General features: G+C 36.9%; 1 protein-coding gene across 5 annotated transcripts in view; it reads right to left on the bottom strand.

Moving 5' to 3' along the window:
- Positions 1-18199, bottom strand: part of RPS6KA6 (ribosomal protein S6 kinase A6) — a 194505-nt gene that overhangs the window by 118120 nt on the left and 58186 nt on the right. For 4 of the 5 annotated variants that reach the window (XM_077890401.1, XM_077890400.1, XM_077890399.1 and 1 more), the window contains one exon: positions 2539-2655. The exons of the other annotated variant lie outside the window; for it this stretch is intronic. In XM_077890401.1, the coding sequence (XP_077746527.1) occupies positions 2539-2655 (117 nt within the window). The remainder of the gene's footprint in view (positions 1-2538; positions 2656-18199) is intronic. 5 annotated transcript variants of the gene reach the window in all.

Raw genomic sequence — 18199 nt, 5'->3', positions numbered from 1 at the left:
CCCACCTCGGAGTCCAAGTCCCTGCTCCACTGTGTCGGTTATACTTGGACCCAAGCTCAAGCTTGTAAATAAACCCTCGTGGATTTGCATTGGTGTCGGCTTTTTGGTGGTTTCTTGGATACCTAATCTTGGGCACAACACTCAACTCTATGGCCAACTAAAATTTGACAAAGCAGGAAAGACTATCCACTGGAAAAAAAGACAGTCTCTTCAATAAATGGTGCTGGGAAAATTGGACAGCCACATGCAGAAGAATGAAACTAGACCATTCTCTTACACTATACATAGAGATAAACTCAAAATGGATGAAAGATCTAAATGTGAGACAAGATTCCATCAAAATCCTAGAGGAGAACACAGGCAACACTCTTTTTGAACTTGGCCACAGCAACTTCTTGCAAGATACATCTATGAAGGCAAGGGAAACAAAAGCAAAAATGAACGATTGGGAATTCATAAAGATAAAAAGCTTCTGCACAGCAAAAGAAACAGTCAACAAAACTCAATGACAACCTACAGAATGGGACAAGATATTTTCAAATCAGATAAAGGGCTAGTATCCAAGAGCTATAAAGAATTGATTAGACTCAACACCCAAGAAAAAAGCAATCTAATTATGAAATGGTCAAAAGACATGAACAGTAATTTCGCCAAGGAAGACATAGACATAGCCAACAAACACATGAGAAAATGCTCCACATCACTGGCCATCAGGGAAATACAAATCAAACCACAATGAGATACCACCTCACACCAGTAAGAATGGTGAAAACTTACAAGACGGGAAACAACAAATGTTGGAGAGGATGTGGAAGAAGGGGATGTTGGTGGGAATGTGAACTGGTGCAGCCACTCTGGAAAACTGTGTGGAGGTTCCTCAAAGAGTTAAAAATAGAGCTACCCCTATGACCCAGCAATTGCTCTACTGGGGATTTACCCAAAAGATACAGATGCAGTGAAAAGCTGAGACACCTGCACCCCAATGTTTATAGCTGCAATGTCCACAATAGCCAAACTGTGGAAGGAGCTTCAATGTCCATTGAAAGGTGAATGGATAAAGAAGATGTGGTATATGTATACAATGGATTATTACTCAGCCATTAGAAACAACAAATACCCACCATTTGCTTCAATGTGGATGGAACTGGAGGGTATTATGCTGAGTGAAGTAAGTCAATTGGAGAAGGACAAACATATGGTTTCACTTCTACGGGGAATATAAAAAATAGTCAAAGGGATTATAGGGGAAAAGAGAGAAAATGAGTGGGAAAAATCAGAAAGGGTGACAGAGCATGAAAGACTCGTATCTCTGGGAAATGAACAAGTGGTAGTGGAAGGGGAAGTGGGTGGGGGAATGGGGTAACTGGGTATCGGGCCCTGACGGGGGCACTGGACATGATGAGGACTGGGTGTTATACTATATGTTGGCTAATTGAATTCCAATAAAAAATATACAATAAAGGGATGCCTGGGTGGCTCAGCGGTAGAGCATCTGCTTTTGGCTCAGGGTGTGATTCTGAGATATGGGATCGAATCCCACATCGAGCTCCTGCAGAGAGCCTGCTTCTCCCTCTGCCTGTGTCTCTGCCTCTGTCTCTCTCTCTCTCTCTCGCTCTCTCTCGCTCTCTCATGAATAAATAAATAAATTCTTTAAAAATATATATACAAAAAATGATTCAGGTCATAAAAGTCACTGCTCAGTTGCCCTACTTTTCTCCCTTTAAACTAAATCTCAGTCACCTCAAATTAGTAGTTTCTCCTTATCTTTCTCCCATTAAATTGTTGCTATTGTTTCCTTAAAGGCTGTTATCTATTGTTGTGTGTATAGTAACTTTCAACTTTCACTTCTTAGATGTTAGATGTACAAAAGTCAAGAACCAGACCTACAAACTTCTAAGAATCATACCATTAAGCACTTAATAAACAGATTTAATAATTAATTTCATTATTTTGATAATGGAATTAATCATGAATTTCTCAGTGTCTCTATCTTGAAACTTAAGCTCCTTAGAGCTTAGGAGTTTCACATCATCCATACGTCACCCAGTCCCTATCCCTGCTGTAATGTACACACACTTCTTTAATGATAATAGGTGAATTCATGCACTCATATATGAATTGGTGTATAATTATTACTTTTGTGATAGGGCTAAGAAATATAGATAAATATAGATAAAATAAAATATAGATAAAATCACTCAGAAAGAACAAGCTGTGGATTATGCCAGCATTTTTAAAAGGAAAACGTTTTTTAAAAAATCAAACTACTTTGACATAGGCAACTAATAAACAGCATGTTCTATTTTGTTCCAAAGAAATGAGTGAGCCCGCAGTACCGGAAAACATTGTTTATTATAGATAAATATCAAGAAATAGAACTAAAAGTACCTCAGAAATAAAAGGAGTAAAATTAGAGAGTTAACTTTATGTGTATTCTTTTACAAATTTATAAATGGCACATTTTCCAAATTTCTATGTGTACACTTTTTCTGTTAAATGTTTAAAAGAGAAAAAAATGTGGAATAAGGCATTTATTACCTTTCCAAAGGATCCCTGACCAAGCACCTTGAGCAACTCGAACTGTGCAGGATCTGCCTTCTCATATCCTTCCTTAACATGATGAGTAATAGGGATTTCTTTAACAACTCCTTCATCCTGTAAAAAAAAAATCTAAACAATTCTCAAAACTAGTTGCAACATCTAATGATTAGCTCCATTTAGATCCAGAAATCACACCAGAAAATAACTGACTATCCAACTCCTTCACCTTAGCACAGAGTTTTATGGGCTACTGGTATATTTCAATTCCCTATTTTCTCACACAGAGATCAACCACCACCACCACCTCTATTATATAATTACACATAAACATAAGCACATAAAATCTATGCTTCAGGTTTCCCTTCCAACTAGGTAGTGATAGAAGAAAAAAATCAACAACTAATAGTTTTAAGACCCTCACTGGAGGGGTGCCTGACTGGCCCAGTCAGTTGAGCATTCTCAAATTCTGGTCTGGATACCAAGAATATTCTCAGTCAAGTCATGCATTTATTGATTGATTAATAAATATTGACTATGGTCAAAGTGGGCATAAGCATAATCCCAAGTAAATCAGACTCCTTCGCAGCTAAAATAACTTCCATGTTACACAATTAGTCAAACATTCACTCTGTCATGAGGGTAGGAGAGTAATTTTAGCTTTAGGTATCAGTAACCACTAATCAGCCAGAAATGAAGAATCAGCTCTAAAAGTATGTCTATGGCTGTTTGCTATACATCAAGATGGTATTTCAACAGACTTGTAAGTGGCTATGAGAGTTAATTTCCCCAAAAAAGTCAAAAACTGTTTTTAGGGATGCCTGGGTGGCTCAGTGGTTGAGGGTCTGCCTCTGGCTCAGGGTGTGATCCCAGTCCCTGGATCGAGTCCCACATCGTGTTCCCTGCAAGGAGCCTGCTTCTCCCTCTGGTCTGTGTCTCTGCCTCTCACTGTATGTCTCTCATGAATAAATAAATAAAATCTTTTAAGAAAAACTTTTTAATGCAAATACATATGCTTTGCAGCTACCATTCTATATGGTTTATCTATATGCACCTTTGCAATAGAATATGTGTATACCAAAAGCAACATCAGACTGTATACTCTAAATATTATGGTTAACTGACTTTTCACTACATACCAGGAATGTACTACTGGTCTTTAGAGCATATAATAAAAACATGTATTAGGATTCTTCTCCACCTGAAAGAACACTGGTAGAAGAGTCAGTAGACTAAGATTTGCTCCTAGCTCTGCCATGCATAAGACAAGTGGCCTTAGCCAAATCACAAACTACTCTACTTCACTGTTCTCACATGACAAACAGGTTACATTACATGGGTCTTTAAGGTTCCCCATAGGTCTGTGATTCTATGTTGAACACAATACAGCATTTTTATGCCTAAGTATTTTAGTATCTGACATTTAAGACCATCATTATAAACATGGGTCATAATGACATTAGTTTTTTAAAAATGTTCAGAGCTAGGAAACAACTGTACTGTACTAGTTACTGTCACCAAGGAAACAATTATACTCTAGTTAGTTTCACCAAAGCTAAGAATGTCTTCTAAATTAAAGTGTCTGCCCAATGTCTCTTTTCTTAATTAAAATCCAGATGCCAAAAAAAATAAAAAATAAAAAATAATAAAATAAAATCCAGATGCCCAGCCTTTAAAAATGTAATATGTCTTTCATTTTTTGGCAGCATTACCATAAAAAGTTTCCAACATGAGAAATGCTACTAGATTAGAAAAAGATCACTTTTCCCAGGGGATAGCCACCATAAAATATTGTTACTCTGTGTCCTAATAAATCACATTGTCTTTCTCTCTCACTAGACTGTGAGCTTCCTGAATGCAGGTATTATCACATTCATCTCTGCATTCCTAAGGCTTTGCATAATACTTGTTTGATTTTATGGAAGCAGACAGCCACGGAAATCCACACAATTTCATAACTAGAGAATGAAGAAAAAGTTGTTTTAATTTATATGGATAGATAGTATTATATACAATATATATTTTAATATATAAATTTATTATATTTCGTGTATAGTTGACACACAATGTTACATTACTTTCAGGTACACAAGGTATTGGTTCAACCATTCTATATGATATCCTATGCTCACTACAAGTATAACTACTGTCACCATACAATGCTATTACTTTACCATTGACTATACTTCTTAATGCTGTAGCTCCTATTCCCATGACTTACTCATTCCTCAACTGGAAGCCTGTATCTCCCACTTCACTTCACTCATTTTACCCATCCTCCAGCTTCCCTCCCCTCTGGCAATCATCAGCTTATTCTCACTTGTAAAAAGAAAGATTTTCAAGATAAATAGTAAAAAAAACACGTAAAATTATTTTTAAATGTCTTTAAGAAAAACTGAAAATAGGTATCCAGAGTTAATTTTTTAAAAGATTTTAATTTATTTATTCATGAGAAACACACACACACACACACAGAGAGAGAGAGAGAGAGAGACAGGGACACAGGCAGAGGGAGAAGCAAGCTCCATGCAGGGAGCTCAATGCCGGACTCAGTCCCGGGTCTCCAGGATCATGCCCTGGGCTGAAGGCAGGAGCTAAACCTGTGAGCCACCCAGGCTTCCCCCAGAGTTAATTTTTTAATATACAAAGGAAATAAGGAAATATGAAATTCATCCTATATAATGGAATTGTGTCAGTTTTGAACAGAACTGATTTTATATCTAAATTTAATGAAATAAGCATTTTTTCTTCAGAGTGTGAGGAATATAAATAAACATTTTTCAAGATTATCCATGGTCAGTACTTTTATTACACTGTGTTGTACTCAATATAAATGAAAGGCACAATGACTCCAGAATCTGTACTTTTTAAAAAATGCTGACATTAACTTACTGATTGGCCATCTGTCTTCTCTAATAAACACACATATGTTCCTAAGCAAACAACTACTATGTACTATGTTACTAAATTATAGCTAGGTTGCATTTAAGTAAAGAGTAGCTTATAATGCCTTAGCTGCAAATAAAAATCACTAGTAAAATAAATATTTATTTAATACACATGTTTGAGTTCCATCCTCAAAGATTATGGTTCAGTAGAACTAGAGTGAGACCTAGTATTTTTTAAAACCTCCCAGATGATTCTGATACATGCTCAGTATTGAAAAGTAGTATTTAGGTGCTTCTAAGATACAGGTACATAGATATATAAATATAGATAGTCATACACATATATACACACGTACATACACATGGTTACTTATTATACAAGTGTTTTATAATTTGCATGTGCTACCTCTTTTTTTACTGTCAAATTCTCTAATACTCTCTATGTCATCATTTCCAATATTCATCTTTCTTATTTCATCTCCTCCCCAACCCATTCTTGTCTACTGCCTAACATTTCTTAGCATCTCCAAGGCTATATTTATTGATGTTTAATACTAAAACATTATTTTTGTGTCATCTGTAGCCCTCTTTCCTTCTTCTACTTCACTTTCTTCTGGTTCTGCACCATTCCAAAAATCTTGAGACTTGTAGTGTTCTAGCCTGAAATAAGGTAGTAATGTACCTATCAACAATCCATTTGTTTTCTCCTAAGAGTGAATCATCTTCAAATACTTTTCTCTATCCTGGTATAATAAAGTCATGATGTATTACATAATCTTCCCATACACACAGCCTTTTATCTTTAATTACTCACTCATTCAGAAAAATCAACAACATTCATGGAGCACATGCTATGTATCATACACTGTGCTACCTACTTGGGATACAGAGATAAAATGTAGACTTGAGGATAACAAATTTTGTCAGATATGTCACATCCCTTAATGAAACAAAAAGATATACAGTATGTTATGGGCTGAATCGTTTCCCCTCAAAATTCATGTGCTGAAGTCTTAACCCCCAGTACCTCAGAATGTGACTATTTGGAGACAGGGTGTTAAAAAAATAAGGTCATTAGGATGAACCCTTATCAAATATGACTAGTGTTCCTTTAAGAAGAGAAGATTAAGACATAGACACACACAGAAGAAAAAGCATATAAAAGCACAGGGAGAAGACTGACATCTATAAGCCAAGGAAACAGACCTCAGAAGAAATTAACTTTGCCAACAATTTGCTCTTGAACTTCTAGCCTCCAGAATTGTGAGAAAATAGATTTGTTGTATAAGTTACTTGGTCTGTGATACTTAGTTATGGCAGCCCTAACAAACTTATACATAGTACCTAATCATAGTTGATATCTGTAAAGAAAGCTAATAGTGTGAAATTAAGATTTAATAACTTTGAAATAGGAACCACTGTTCTTTCCAAAACAACATGACAAATCTCAGGCGAGAATGAAGGTGAGTTAGTTTTTTGTTGGAATATCATAGTAATTGTTAATAAATACAAAAATTATGAAGGCTCAATCACAACCAAAACAGTATGTTCTGACCTCTACAATCTGTGATCATCTTTTTAATTCAAGGAGCCAACAATGCTGTTAATACTGGAAAAATATACTGATAGAATATAAAACAAAATGCAAAGTACACTACTGCCCCAATCTTTTGACAACTGACTTGAAATCACCTGTTAATGAGAAAAAGAAACTGAAGACAATTTATTAGGAAATCATACTATATGATATTATTATGACTGCTTCCTATAAGCATAGATACCTCCAGAAAACAGGTCAAAACAAGAGGGATGGACCAAGAGAGTATAATGCTAAGAGAAGTAAGTCAGAGAAAGACAAATATCATATGATTCACCCATATGTGGAATTTAAGAAACAAAATAAATGAGTAAAGGGGGAAAAAAGAAAGAGATATGCCAATAAACATACTCTTAATTATTAAGAACAAACTATGGTTATCAGAGGGAAGGTGGTAGGGGATAGGTGAAATAGATGATGGACATAGAGTGTACTTGTCATGATGAGCAAGGGGTGATGTATGGAATTGTTAAGTCACTATATTGTACACCTGAACCTAATATAACACTGCATGTTAACTATACTGGAATTAAAACTAAAAAGTGAAAATAAAGAAGACAGATTTTTACAGCATTATTTTATGGGTTTTATACATTATTGCAATATCCATCTGTTCAAATATTTGCTATATTTCTGGGTAGATAGGACAGTTTGATCACCGAGAAATTCCAAAAGCATTTAGTTATAGATTTATTAAAATGTACATGCAGAGATCTGGGAAAGCAGCTTGATGTACTCTTCACATGCAGTGAATAATCCAGGGTCAAGGAAAACCAAGCTAAGTATCAGCTTACTTTGAAAGAAGGCTAACAGTAATAATAATATAAATGTCAAAACACCACCAGGGTGAACGAAACACCTCAAATAATGTACTTATTAGAAAGTAATTACAGAATATTTAGGCTAGGAAAATAGTATAAATTTGTATTGACTGAAAACCAAACAAGGGTGGCAAACTAGTTGCCTCTTGGCTTGGATTACTCTATTTACTAGGATCAGCTCTTTAGTTCCCTCATCTATAAAATGGCAATAAAATTTGCCCTATCTATTTCAGACCTGCATGACAGAGTCAGCTGAGAACTGAGAAAAACACAGTATGTCTATAAAATTGAAGTTATTGAATTATTTATTCTATTTATCTTTGCATTGCTTCTGGTATAGCATACAACTGCACCTACTATTGACTAGGCATCAATATTTAGATGAACAGTAATTGTTTATCAAAGAGTTTTGCATATCTATAGTACAAGGGTTTGAAATTATTTTTCTATTGCAAAACTTTTCCCTTTATCATATTAGCTGTAGTTTTTTATAGTGCATTATATTTTTTTCAAGTTTTTCTTTAAATTCTAGTTAGTCAACACATATTGTAATAACGGTTTCAGGAATAGAATTTAATTATTCATCACTTACATATAACACCAAGTGCTGATCACGAGTACCCTTCTTAATAACCAACTATTTAGCCCATTCCCCTGCCCACCTGTCTTCATCAATCCGCAGTTTGCTTTCTCTAGTTAAGTCTCTTATGGCGTGCCTCCCTGTTTTTTTCTTCTACTTCTATTTCATCTGTTTTGTTTCTTAAATTCCACGTGTGAGTGAAATCATATGATATTTTTTTTATTTTTTTATATGATATTTGTCTTTCTTTGTTTTCACTTAGCATAATACACTCTACCACCATCCAAATCACAGCAAATGGCAAGTATCATTCATTTTATAGCTGACATCCTCTTTATCTATCATCAGTTGATGGACACACAGGATCTTTCCATAACTTACCTATTGTTCACAATGCTGCTATAAAAATCAGGATACACGTGCCCCATTGAAATAGTATTTTTGTATCCATTGCATAAATACCTATTAGTGTGATTGCTGGTCTAGTGGCAGTTATATTTTTAACTTTTTGAGGAACCACCATGCTATTTTCCAGAGTGGCTACACCACTTTGCAATCCCACCAACAGTATGAAAGGGTTTCCCTTTCTACATATTCTCACCAAAATTTGTTTCCTATATTATTAATTTTAGCCATTCTGACAGGGATAAGTTGGTATCTCGTTGTTTTGATTTGTCTTTCTGTGATGATGACTGATGCTGAGCATCATTTCATGTGTTATTAGCCATCTGTAGTCTTCTTTGGAAAAAAGTCTATTAATGTGTACTGCCCATTTCTTAACTGGATTATTTGCTTTTTGGGTGTTGAGTGTGATAATGTCTTTACAGATTTTGGATAACGCTTTATCAGATATGTCATTTGCAAATATCTTCCCCAATTCTGCAGGTGGCCTTTTAGTTTTGTTGATTGTTTCTTCCACTGTGCCGAAGTTTTATTGTGATGAAGCCCCAATAGTTCATTTTTTAAGATTTATTTATTTATTTATTTATTTATTTATTTATTTATTTATTTATTTATGATAGACAAAGGGAGAGAGAGAGAGAGGCAGAGACACAGAAGGAGGGAGAAGCAGGTTCCAGGCTGGGATCCCGACGTGGGACTCGATCCCAGAACTACAGGATCACGCCCTGGGCCAAAGGCAGGCGCTAAACCGCTGAGCCACCCAGGGATCCCCCCAATAGTTCATTTTTTTAAATCAATAGTTCATTTTCGCTTTTGTTTCCCTTGCCTCAAGAGAATGTCCAGTAAGAAGTCTTTGTAGCCAATGTCAAAGTGGTTACTACCTGTGTTATTCTTCAGGATTTTTATGGTTTCCTGTCTCAGATTTAGGTCTTTCAACCATTTTGAATTTATTTTTGTGTATGGTATAAGAAAGTGGCCCAGATTCATTCTTCTGCATGGGGCCATCCAGTTTTCGCAATGTCATTTGCTGAAGAGACTGTCATTTTTCCATTGGATATTTTTTCCCAGTTTGTTGAACATGAATTGGTATCATTGTGGGTCCACTTCTGGGTTCTGTATTCTGTTCCATTGATCTATGTGTCTGTTTTTGTGCCATTACCATACTGTCTTCATGACTACAGTTTTGTAATATAGCTTTAAATCCAGAATTGTGTTTCCTCCAGCTTCACTTTACTTTTTCTTTTTTTTTTTTAGGTTTTTTTTATTTATGACAGTCACAGAGAGAGAGGCAGAGACACAGGCAGAGGGAGAAGTAGGCTCCATGCACTGGGAGCCCGATGTGGGATTCGATCCCGGGTCTCCAGGATCGCGCCCTGGGACAAAGGCAGGCGCCAAACCGCTGCGCCACCCAGGGATCCCACTTTTTCAAGATTGTTATGGCCACTTGAGGTCTTTTGTGGTTTCATACAAATGTTAATATTGTTCTAGATCTGTGAAAAATGGTGGTATTTTGAAAAGACTGCATTAAATACGTAGATTTATTTGGGTAGTAAAAACCTTTTAAAAAGGTTTATTCTTCCAATGAATAAGGCTAGAGTGTCTTTTCATTTCTTCGTGTCATCTTCAAATTCTTTCATCAGGGTTTTATAGTATTCAGAATGCCTTTCTTTTACCTCCTTGGTTAGGTTTATTCCTTGGTATCTTATGCTTTTTGGTTCAATTGTAAATGGGAATCGATTCCTTGATTTTTCTTTCTGCTTCTTCATTATTAGTGTAGAGAAAGGCAAATGTACTTGATTTTGTATCCTGTGATTTTGTTGAATTCATAAATCAGTTCTAACAATTTTTAAAAAATTTATTTTTATTGGTGTTCAATTTGCCAACATATAGAATAACACCTAGTGCTCATCCCATCAAGTGCCCACAAGAGTGCCCGACACACAGTCACCCCCACCCCCCCGCCCAACTCCCCTTCCACCACCCCTAGTTCGTTTCCCAGAGTTACAAGTCTTTAATTTTCTCTCTCCCTTTCTGATATTTCCCATTCATTTTTCTCCTTTCTCCTTTATTCCCTTTCCCTATTTTTTATATTCCCCAAATGAATGAGAACATATATTGTTTGTCCTTCTCCAATTGACTTATTTCACTCAGCATAATACACTCCAGTTACATCCACCTCAAAGAAAAGGGTGGGATTTTGTCATTTCTAATGGCTGAGCAATATTCCATTGTATACATATACCACATCTTCTTTATCCATTCATCTTTCGATGGACACCGAGGCTCCTTCCACAGTTTGGCTCTTGTGGACATAGCTGCTTTAAACATTGGGGTGCAGGTGTCCGGCGTTTCACTGCATCTGTATCCTTGGGGTAAAACCACAGCAGTGCAATTGCTGGGTCATAGGGCAGGTCTATGTTTAACTCTTTGAGGAACCTCCACATAGTTTTCCAGAGTGGCTGCACCAGTTCACCTTCCCACCAACAGTGTAAGAGGGTTCCCTTTTCTCCAAATCCTCTCCAACATTTGTGGTTTCCGGCCTTGTTAATTTTCCCCATTCTCACTGGTGTGAGGTGGTATCTCATTGTGGTTTTGATTTGCATTTCTCTGATAGCAAGTGATGCAGAGCATTTTCTCATGTGCTTGTTGGCCATGTCGATGTCGTCCTCTGTGAGATTTCTGTTCATATCTTTTGCCCATTTCAGGATTGGATTGTTTGTTTCTTTGCTGTTGAGTATAATAGGTTCTTTATAGATCTTGGAAACTAGCCCTTTATCTGACAGGTCATTGGCAAATATCTTCTCCCATTCTGTAGGTTGTCTTTTAGTTTTATTAACTGTATCCTTTGCTGTGCAAAAGCTTCTTGACTTGATGAAATCCCAATAGTTCATTTTTGCTTTTGTTTCTTTTGCCTTCTTGGATGTATCTTGCAAGAAGTTGCTGTGGCCAAGTTCAAAAAGGGTGTTGCCTGTGTTCTCCTCTAGGATTTTGATGGAATCTTCTCTCACATTTAGATCTTTCATCCATTTTTATTTTATCCTTGTGTATGGTGAAAGTGGTGTAGTTTCATTCTTTCTTCTGCATGTGGATGTCCAATTTTCCCAGCACCATTTATTGAAGAGACTGTCTTTTTCCCAGTGGATAGTCTTTCCTCCTTTGTCGAATATTAGTTCACCATAAAGTTGAGGGTCCACTTCTGGATTCTCTATTCTGTCCCAGTAATCTAGATGTCTGTTTTTCTGCCAGTACCACGCTGTCTTGATGACCACAGCATTGTAGTACAACCTGAAATCTGGCATTGTGATGCCCCCGGCTATGGTTTTCTTTTTTTTAAATTCCCCTGGCTATTCGAGGTCTTTCTTGATTCCACGCAAATCTTAAAATTATTTGTTCCAACTCTCTGAAGAAAGTCCATGGTATTTTCATAGGGATTGCATTAAAAGGGTAAATTGCCCTGGGTAACATTGACATTTTCACTATATTAATTCTTCCCATCCATGAGCGAGGAATATTTTTCCATCTCTTTGTGTCTTTCTCAATTTCTTTCAGAAGTGTTCTATATAGTTTTTAGGGTATAGATCCTTCACCTCTTTGGTTAGGTTTATTCCTAGGTATCTTATGCTTTTGGGTGCAAATGTCAATGGGATTGACTTCTTAATTTCTCTTTCTTCAGTCTCATTGTTAGTGTAGAGAAATGCCACTGACGTCAGGGCATTGTCTTTGTATCCAGTCACACTGCCAAATTGCTGTATGAGTTCTAGTAATCTTGGGGTGGAGGCTTTTGGATTTTCTATTCAGAATATCATGTCATCGACGAGGAGGGAGAGTTTGACTTATTCTTTGCCAATTTGAATGCCTTTAATGTCTTTTTGCTGTCTGATTGCTGAGGCTAGGACTTCCAGTACTATGCCGAATAGCAGTGGTGAGAGTGGACATCCCTGTCTTGTTCCTGATCTTAGGGGAAAGACTCCCAGTGCTTCCCCATTGAGAATGTTATTTGCTGTGGGCTTTTCGTAGATGGCTTTTAAGATGTTGAGGAAAGTTCCCTCTATCCCTAAACTCTGAAGAGTTTTGATCAGGAACAGATGCTGTATTTTGTCAAATGCTTTCTCTGCATCTAATGAGAGGATCATATGGTTCTTGATTTTTCTCTTGCTGATATGATGAATCACATTGATTGTTTTACAAGTGTTGAACCAGCCTTGAGTCCGGGGATAAATCCTACTTGGTCTTGGTGAATAATTTTCTTAATGTACTGTTGATTCCTATTGGCTAGTATCTTGTTGAGAAATTTTGCATCCATGTTCATCAGGGATATTGGTCTGTAATTCTCCTTTTTGGTGGGGTCTTTGTCTGGTTTTGGAATTAAGGTGATGCTGGCCTCATAGAACGAATTTGGAAGTACTCCATCTCTTTCTATCTTTCCAAACAGCTTTAGGAGAATAGGTATGGTTTCTTCTTTAAACGTTTGATAGAATTCCCCTGGTAAGCCATCTGGCCCTGGACTTTTGTGTCTTGGGAGGTTTTTGATGACTGGTTCAATTTCCTCCCTGATTATTGGCCTGTTCAGGTTTTCTATTTCTTCCTGTTCCAGTTTTGTTAGTTTGTGGCTTTCCAGGAATGCGTCCATTTCTTCTAGATTGCCTAATTTATTGGCGTATAGCTGTCATAATATGTTTTTAAAATCATTTGTATTTCCTTGGTGTTGGTAGTGATCTCTCCTTTCTCATTCATGATTTTATTAATTTGAGTCTTCTCTCTCTTCTTTTTAATAAGGCTGGCTAATGGTTTATCTATCTTATTAATTCTTTCAAAGAACCAACTCCTGGTTTTGGTGATCTGTTCCACAGTTCTTCGGGTCTCGATTTCGTTGAGTTCTGCTCGAATTTTAATTAAGTCTCTTCTTCTGCTGGGTGTAGGGTACATCTGCTGTTTTTTCTCTAGCTCCTTTATGTGTAAGGTTAGCTTTTGTATTTGAGTTCTTTCCAGTTTTTTTTTTTAATTTTTTATTTATTTATGATAGTCACACACAGAGAGAGAGAGGCAGAGACACAGGCAGAGGGAGAGGCAGGCTCCATGCACCGGGAGCCCGACGTGGGATTCGATCCCGGGTCTCCAGGATCCCGCCCTGGGCCAAAGGCAGGCGCCAAACCGCTGCGCCTCCCAGGGATCCCTCTTTCCAGTTTTTGAATGGATGCTTGTATTCCGATGTATTTCCTCCTTAGTACTGCTTTTGCTGCATCCCAAAGATTTTGAACAGTTGTATCTTCATTCTCATTAGTTTCCATGAATCTTTTAAATTCTTCCTTAATTTCCTGGTTGACCCTTTCATCTTTTAGCAGGATGGTCCTTAACCTCCACGTGTTTGAGATCCTTCCAAACTTCTTGTTGTGATTTAGTTCTAATTTCAAGGCATTATGGTCTGAGAATATGCAGGGGACGATCCCAATCTTTTGTATCGTTTCAGACCCGATTTGTGACTCAGTATGTGGTCTATTCGGGAGAAAGTTCCATGTGCACTTGAGAAGAATGTGTAGTGAGTGGAGTTTGGATGTAAAGTTCTGTAGATATCTGTGAAATCTATCTGGTCCAGTGTATCATTTATTTATTTTTTTCAGAATTGCATACTTTTATCAGTATATGCCTATGTGCACATTTCCTTTCCCAATTTAACAGGATTTTTTTTTTAGATTTTTTATTTTTTATTTTTTATTGGTGTTCAATTTACTAACATACAGAATAACCCCCAGTGCTCATCACCCATTCACTCCCACCCCCCGCCCTCCTCCACTTCCAACACCCCTAGTTCGTTTCCCAGAGTTAGCAGTCTTTACGTTCTGTCTCCCTTTCTGATATTTCCCACACATTTCTTCCCCCTTCCCTTATATTCCCTTTCACTATTATTTATATTCCCCAAATGAATGAGAACATATAATGTTTGTCCTTCTCCGACTGGCTTACTTCACTCAGCATAATACCCTCCAGTTCCATCCACGTTGAAGCAAATGGTGGGTATTTGTCATTTCTAATAGCTGAGTAATATTCCATTGTATACATAAACCACATCTTCTTTATCCATTCATCTTTCGTTGGACACCGAGGCTCCTTCCACAGTTTGGCTATCGTGGCCATTGCTGCTATAAACATCCAAATCACCTGTCTCCACCAAATTACCTAGAAAACCTTCAAATTATTCCTAGGTTTCTTATGGTTGTAAGTGGGATAGATTCCTTCATTTCTTTTTCTACTGCTTCATTACTTATGTACAGAAATGCAACAAATTTGAGTACCTTGATTTTATGTCCTGCAAATTTACTGAATTCTTTTATCAGTTTGAGCAATTTTTTTGGAGAATTTTGAGTTTATTTTATTTAAATATTTTATTTATTCATGAGAGAGAGGCAGAGACATAAGCAGAGAGAGAAGCAAGCTCCATGCAGGGAGCCTGATGTGGGACTTGATCCCAGGACTCCAGGATCACGCCATGGGCCAAAGGCAGACGCTCAACCACTGAGACACACAGGCATCCCGTCTTTTGAGTTTACTACAAAGTATTATGTCATCTGCAAGTAGTGAAAGTTTGACTTCTTTCTTGCCAGTTTGGATGCATTTTATTTCTTTTTGTTGTCTGATTCCTGAGGTTAGGACTTCTAGTACTGTGTTAAATAACAGAAGTGAGAGTGGACATCCCTGTCTTGTAAGCGCTGTTTTTCTCCATTAAGGATGATTTTACCTGTGGATGTTTTCATATATGGCCTTTACTATGTTGAGATATGTTCCTTCTATCCTCACTTTTTCAAGGGTTTTTATTAAAAGTGGATGCTGTACTTTGCCAAATGCTTTTTCTCCATCTATTGACAGGATCATTAAGGTTCTTATCCCTTTTTTTTTTTAATTTATGATAGTCACACAGAGACAAAGAGAGAGAGGCAGAGACATAGGCAGAGGGAGAAGCAGGCTCCATGCACCGGGAGCCCGATGTGGGATTCGATCCCGGGTCTCCAGGATCCCGCCCAGGGCCAAAGGCAGGCGCCAAACCGCTGCGCCACCCAGGGATCCCTCCTTTTGTTTGTTAATGTGGCATAACACGTTGATTGAATTGTGAATATGGAACCACCCTTCCAGCCCAGGAATAAATCCCACTTCATGTTGTTGAATGATTCCTTTAATGTACTGTTGAATTTAATTTGTTAGTATTTTGTTGAGAAATTTTGCAACTATGTTCATCAGAGATATTAGCCTGCTCCTTTTAGGTGGTGTCTTTGTCTCGTTTTGGAATCAAGGTAGTGCTGGCCTTATAGAATGGGTTTGGAAATTTTCCTTCCATTTCTATTTTTGAAAGTTTCAGAAGAATAGGTATTAACTCCTCTTTAAATAACTAACTGGTAGAATTCCCCTGGGAAGCCATCTGGCCATGAACTTATGCTTGGTAGATTTTTGATTAGTGATTCAGTTTCTTTGCTGGTTATTGGCCTGCTCAAGTTTTGTATTTCTCTGTTTCTTTTTTGATATTTCGTATGTTTTTGGAATTTATCTATTTCTTCATGATTGCCAAATTTGTTGGCATGTTATGTTTTATAATATTCTCTTACAATTATTTGTATTTTTCTGGTATTGGTCATGATCTCTTCTTTCTCATTTGTGATATTATTTGGGTACTTTCTCTTTTCTTTGTGATAAATCTGGCTAGGGATTCATCAATTTCATTAATTATTTCAAAGAGCCAGTCTTCCTTTTTTATTCTTTTTTTTTGTTCTTTTTTTATTGGAGTTCAATTTGCCAACATATAGCATAACACCCAGTGCTCATCCTGCCAAGTGCCCCCCTCAGTACCCATCACCCAGTCATCCCAATACCCTGCCCACCTCCCTTTCCACTACCCCTTGTTAATTTCCTAAAGTTAGGTGTCTCTCATGTTTTGTCACCCTCACTGATATTTTCACTCATTTTCTCTCCTTTCCCCTTTATTCCCTTTCACTATTTTTTATATTCCCCAAATGAATGAGAGCATACAATGTTTGTACTTTTCCCTTTGATTTATTTCACTCAGCATAACACCCTCCAGTTCCATCCACGTCGATGCAAATTGTTGGTATTTGTCATTTCTAATGGCTGAGTAATATTCCATTGTATACATATACCACATTTTCTTTATCCATTCATCTTTCGATAGACACCAAAAGATCTAAATGTGAGACAAGAATCCATCAGAATACTAGAGGAGAACGCAGGCAACACCCTTTTGGAACTTGGCCACAGCAACTTCCTGCAAGATACATCCATAAAGGCAAGGGAAACAAAAGCAAAAATGAATTATTGGGACTTCATCAACATAAAAAGCTTCTTCACAGCAAAAGAAATAGTCAAGAAAACTAAAAGACAACCTACAGAATGGGAGAAGATATTTGCCAATGACCTATCAGATAAAGGGCTAGTGTCCAGTCTTTCTATTGTAAAAATAATCAATTTTACTAATTCTTTCAGAGAACATAGTCTCATTGATATGGTCTATATTTTTGTTTGCTTCTCTATTGTTTATTTCTGCTCTGATCTTTATTCTTCTTCTACTGATTTTAAGTTTCACTTTCTGTTGTTTTTCTACCTTTTTTAGGTATAAGGCTAGGTTGTGTATTTGACACTTTTCTTCTTGAGGGTAGGCTTGTATTACTGTATATTTCCCTCTTTTAACTGCTTTTGCTGCATCCCAAATGTGTTGGACTGTCCTGTTCTCATTTTCATTTGCTTCCATGTATTTTTATGTCTTCATTAATTTGCTGGTTAACCAATTCGTACTCCAGTAAGATGTTCTTTAACTTCCATGTTTTCATGGTCTTTCCGATCTTTTTCTTGTGGTTGACTTCTAGTTTCATAGCTTTGTGGAAATTGTTGAGGGCTGATTTGTGACCCAGTATGTGATCTATCCTGCAGAATGTTGCATGTGCACTCCAAGATACTGTGTATTCCACTGCTTTAGGATGAAATGTTCTGAATATATCCATTAAGTTGATCTGGTCCAGCATGTCCTTCAAAGCTATTATTTCCTTGATGATTTTCTGATTAGATAATCTGTCCATTGATATATGTAGGGTATTGAAGTCTCCTACTATTAATGTATTATTGTCAATGTGTTTTCTTATGTTTGTTATTCATTGATTTACATATTTCAGTGCTCCAAAGTTGGGGCATATTTACAATTGTTAGATCTTGTTAGATAACCCCTTTATATTGATATACTGCCCTTCATCTCTTGTTATGATATTTGGTTTAAAATCTAGTTTGTCTGATATAAGTATGGTTATTTTTATTTTCATTTGATGTCCATCACCATGATAAATGATTCTCCGTCCCCTCACTTTCAATCTGCAGGTGTCCT

The sequence above is a fragment of the Canis aureus genome, chromosome X, assembly GCF_053574225.1.
Source record: "Canis aureus isolate CA01 chromosome X, VMU_Caureus_v.1.0, whole genome shotgun sequence".
NCBI lineage: Eukaryota > Metazoa > Chordata > Mammalia > Carnivora > Canidae > Canis > Canis aureus.
The sequence above is the reverse complement of the archived record's forward strand: the minus strand, read 5'-3'. Positions and strand labels throughout refer to the sequence as shown.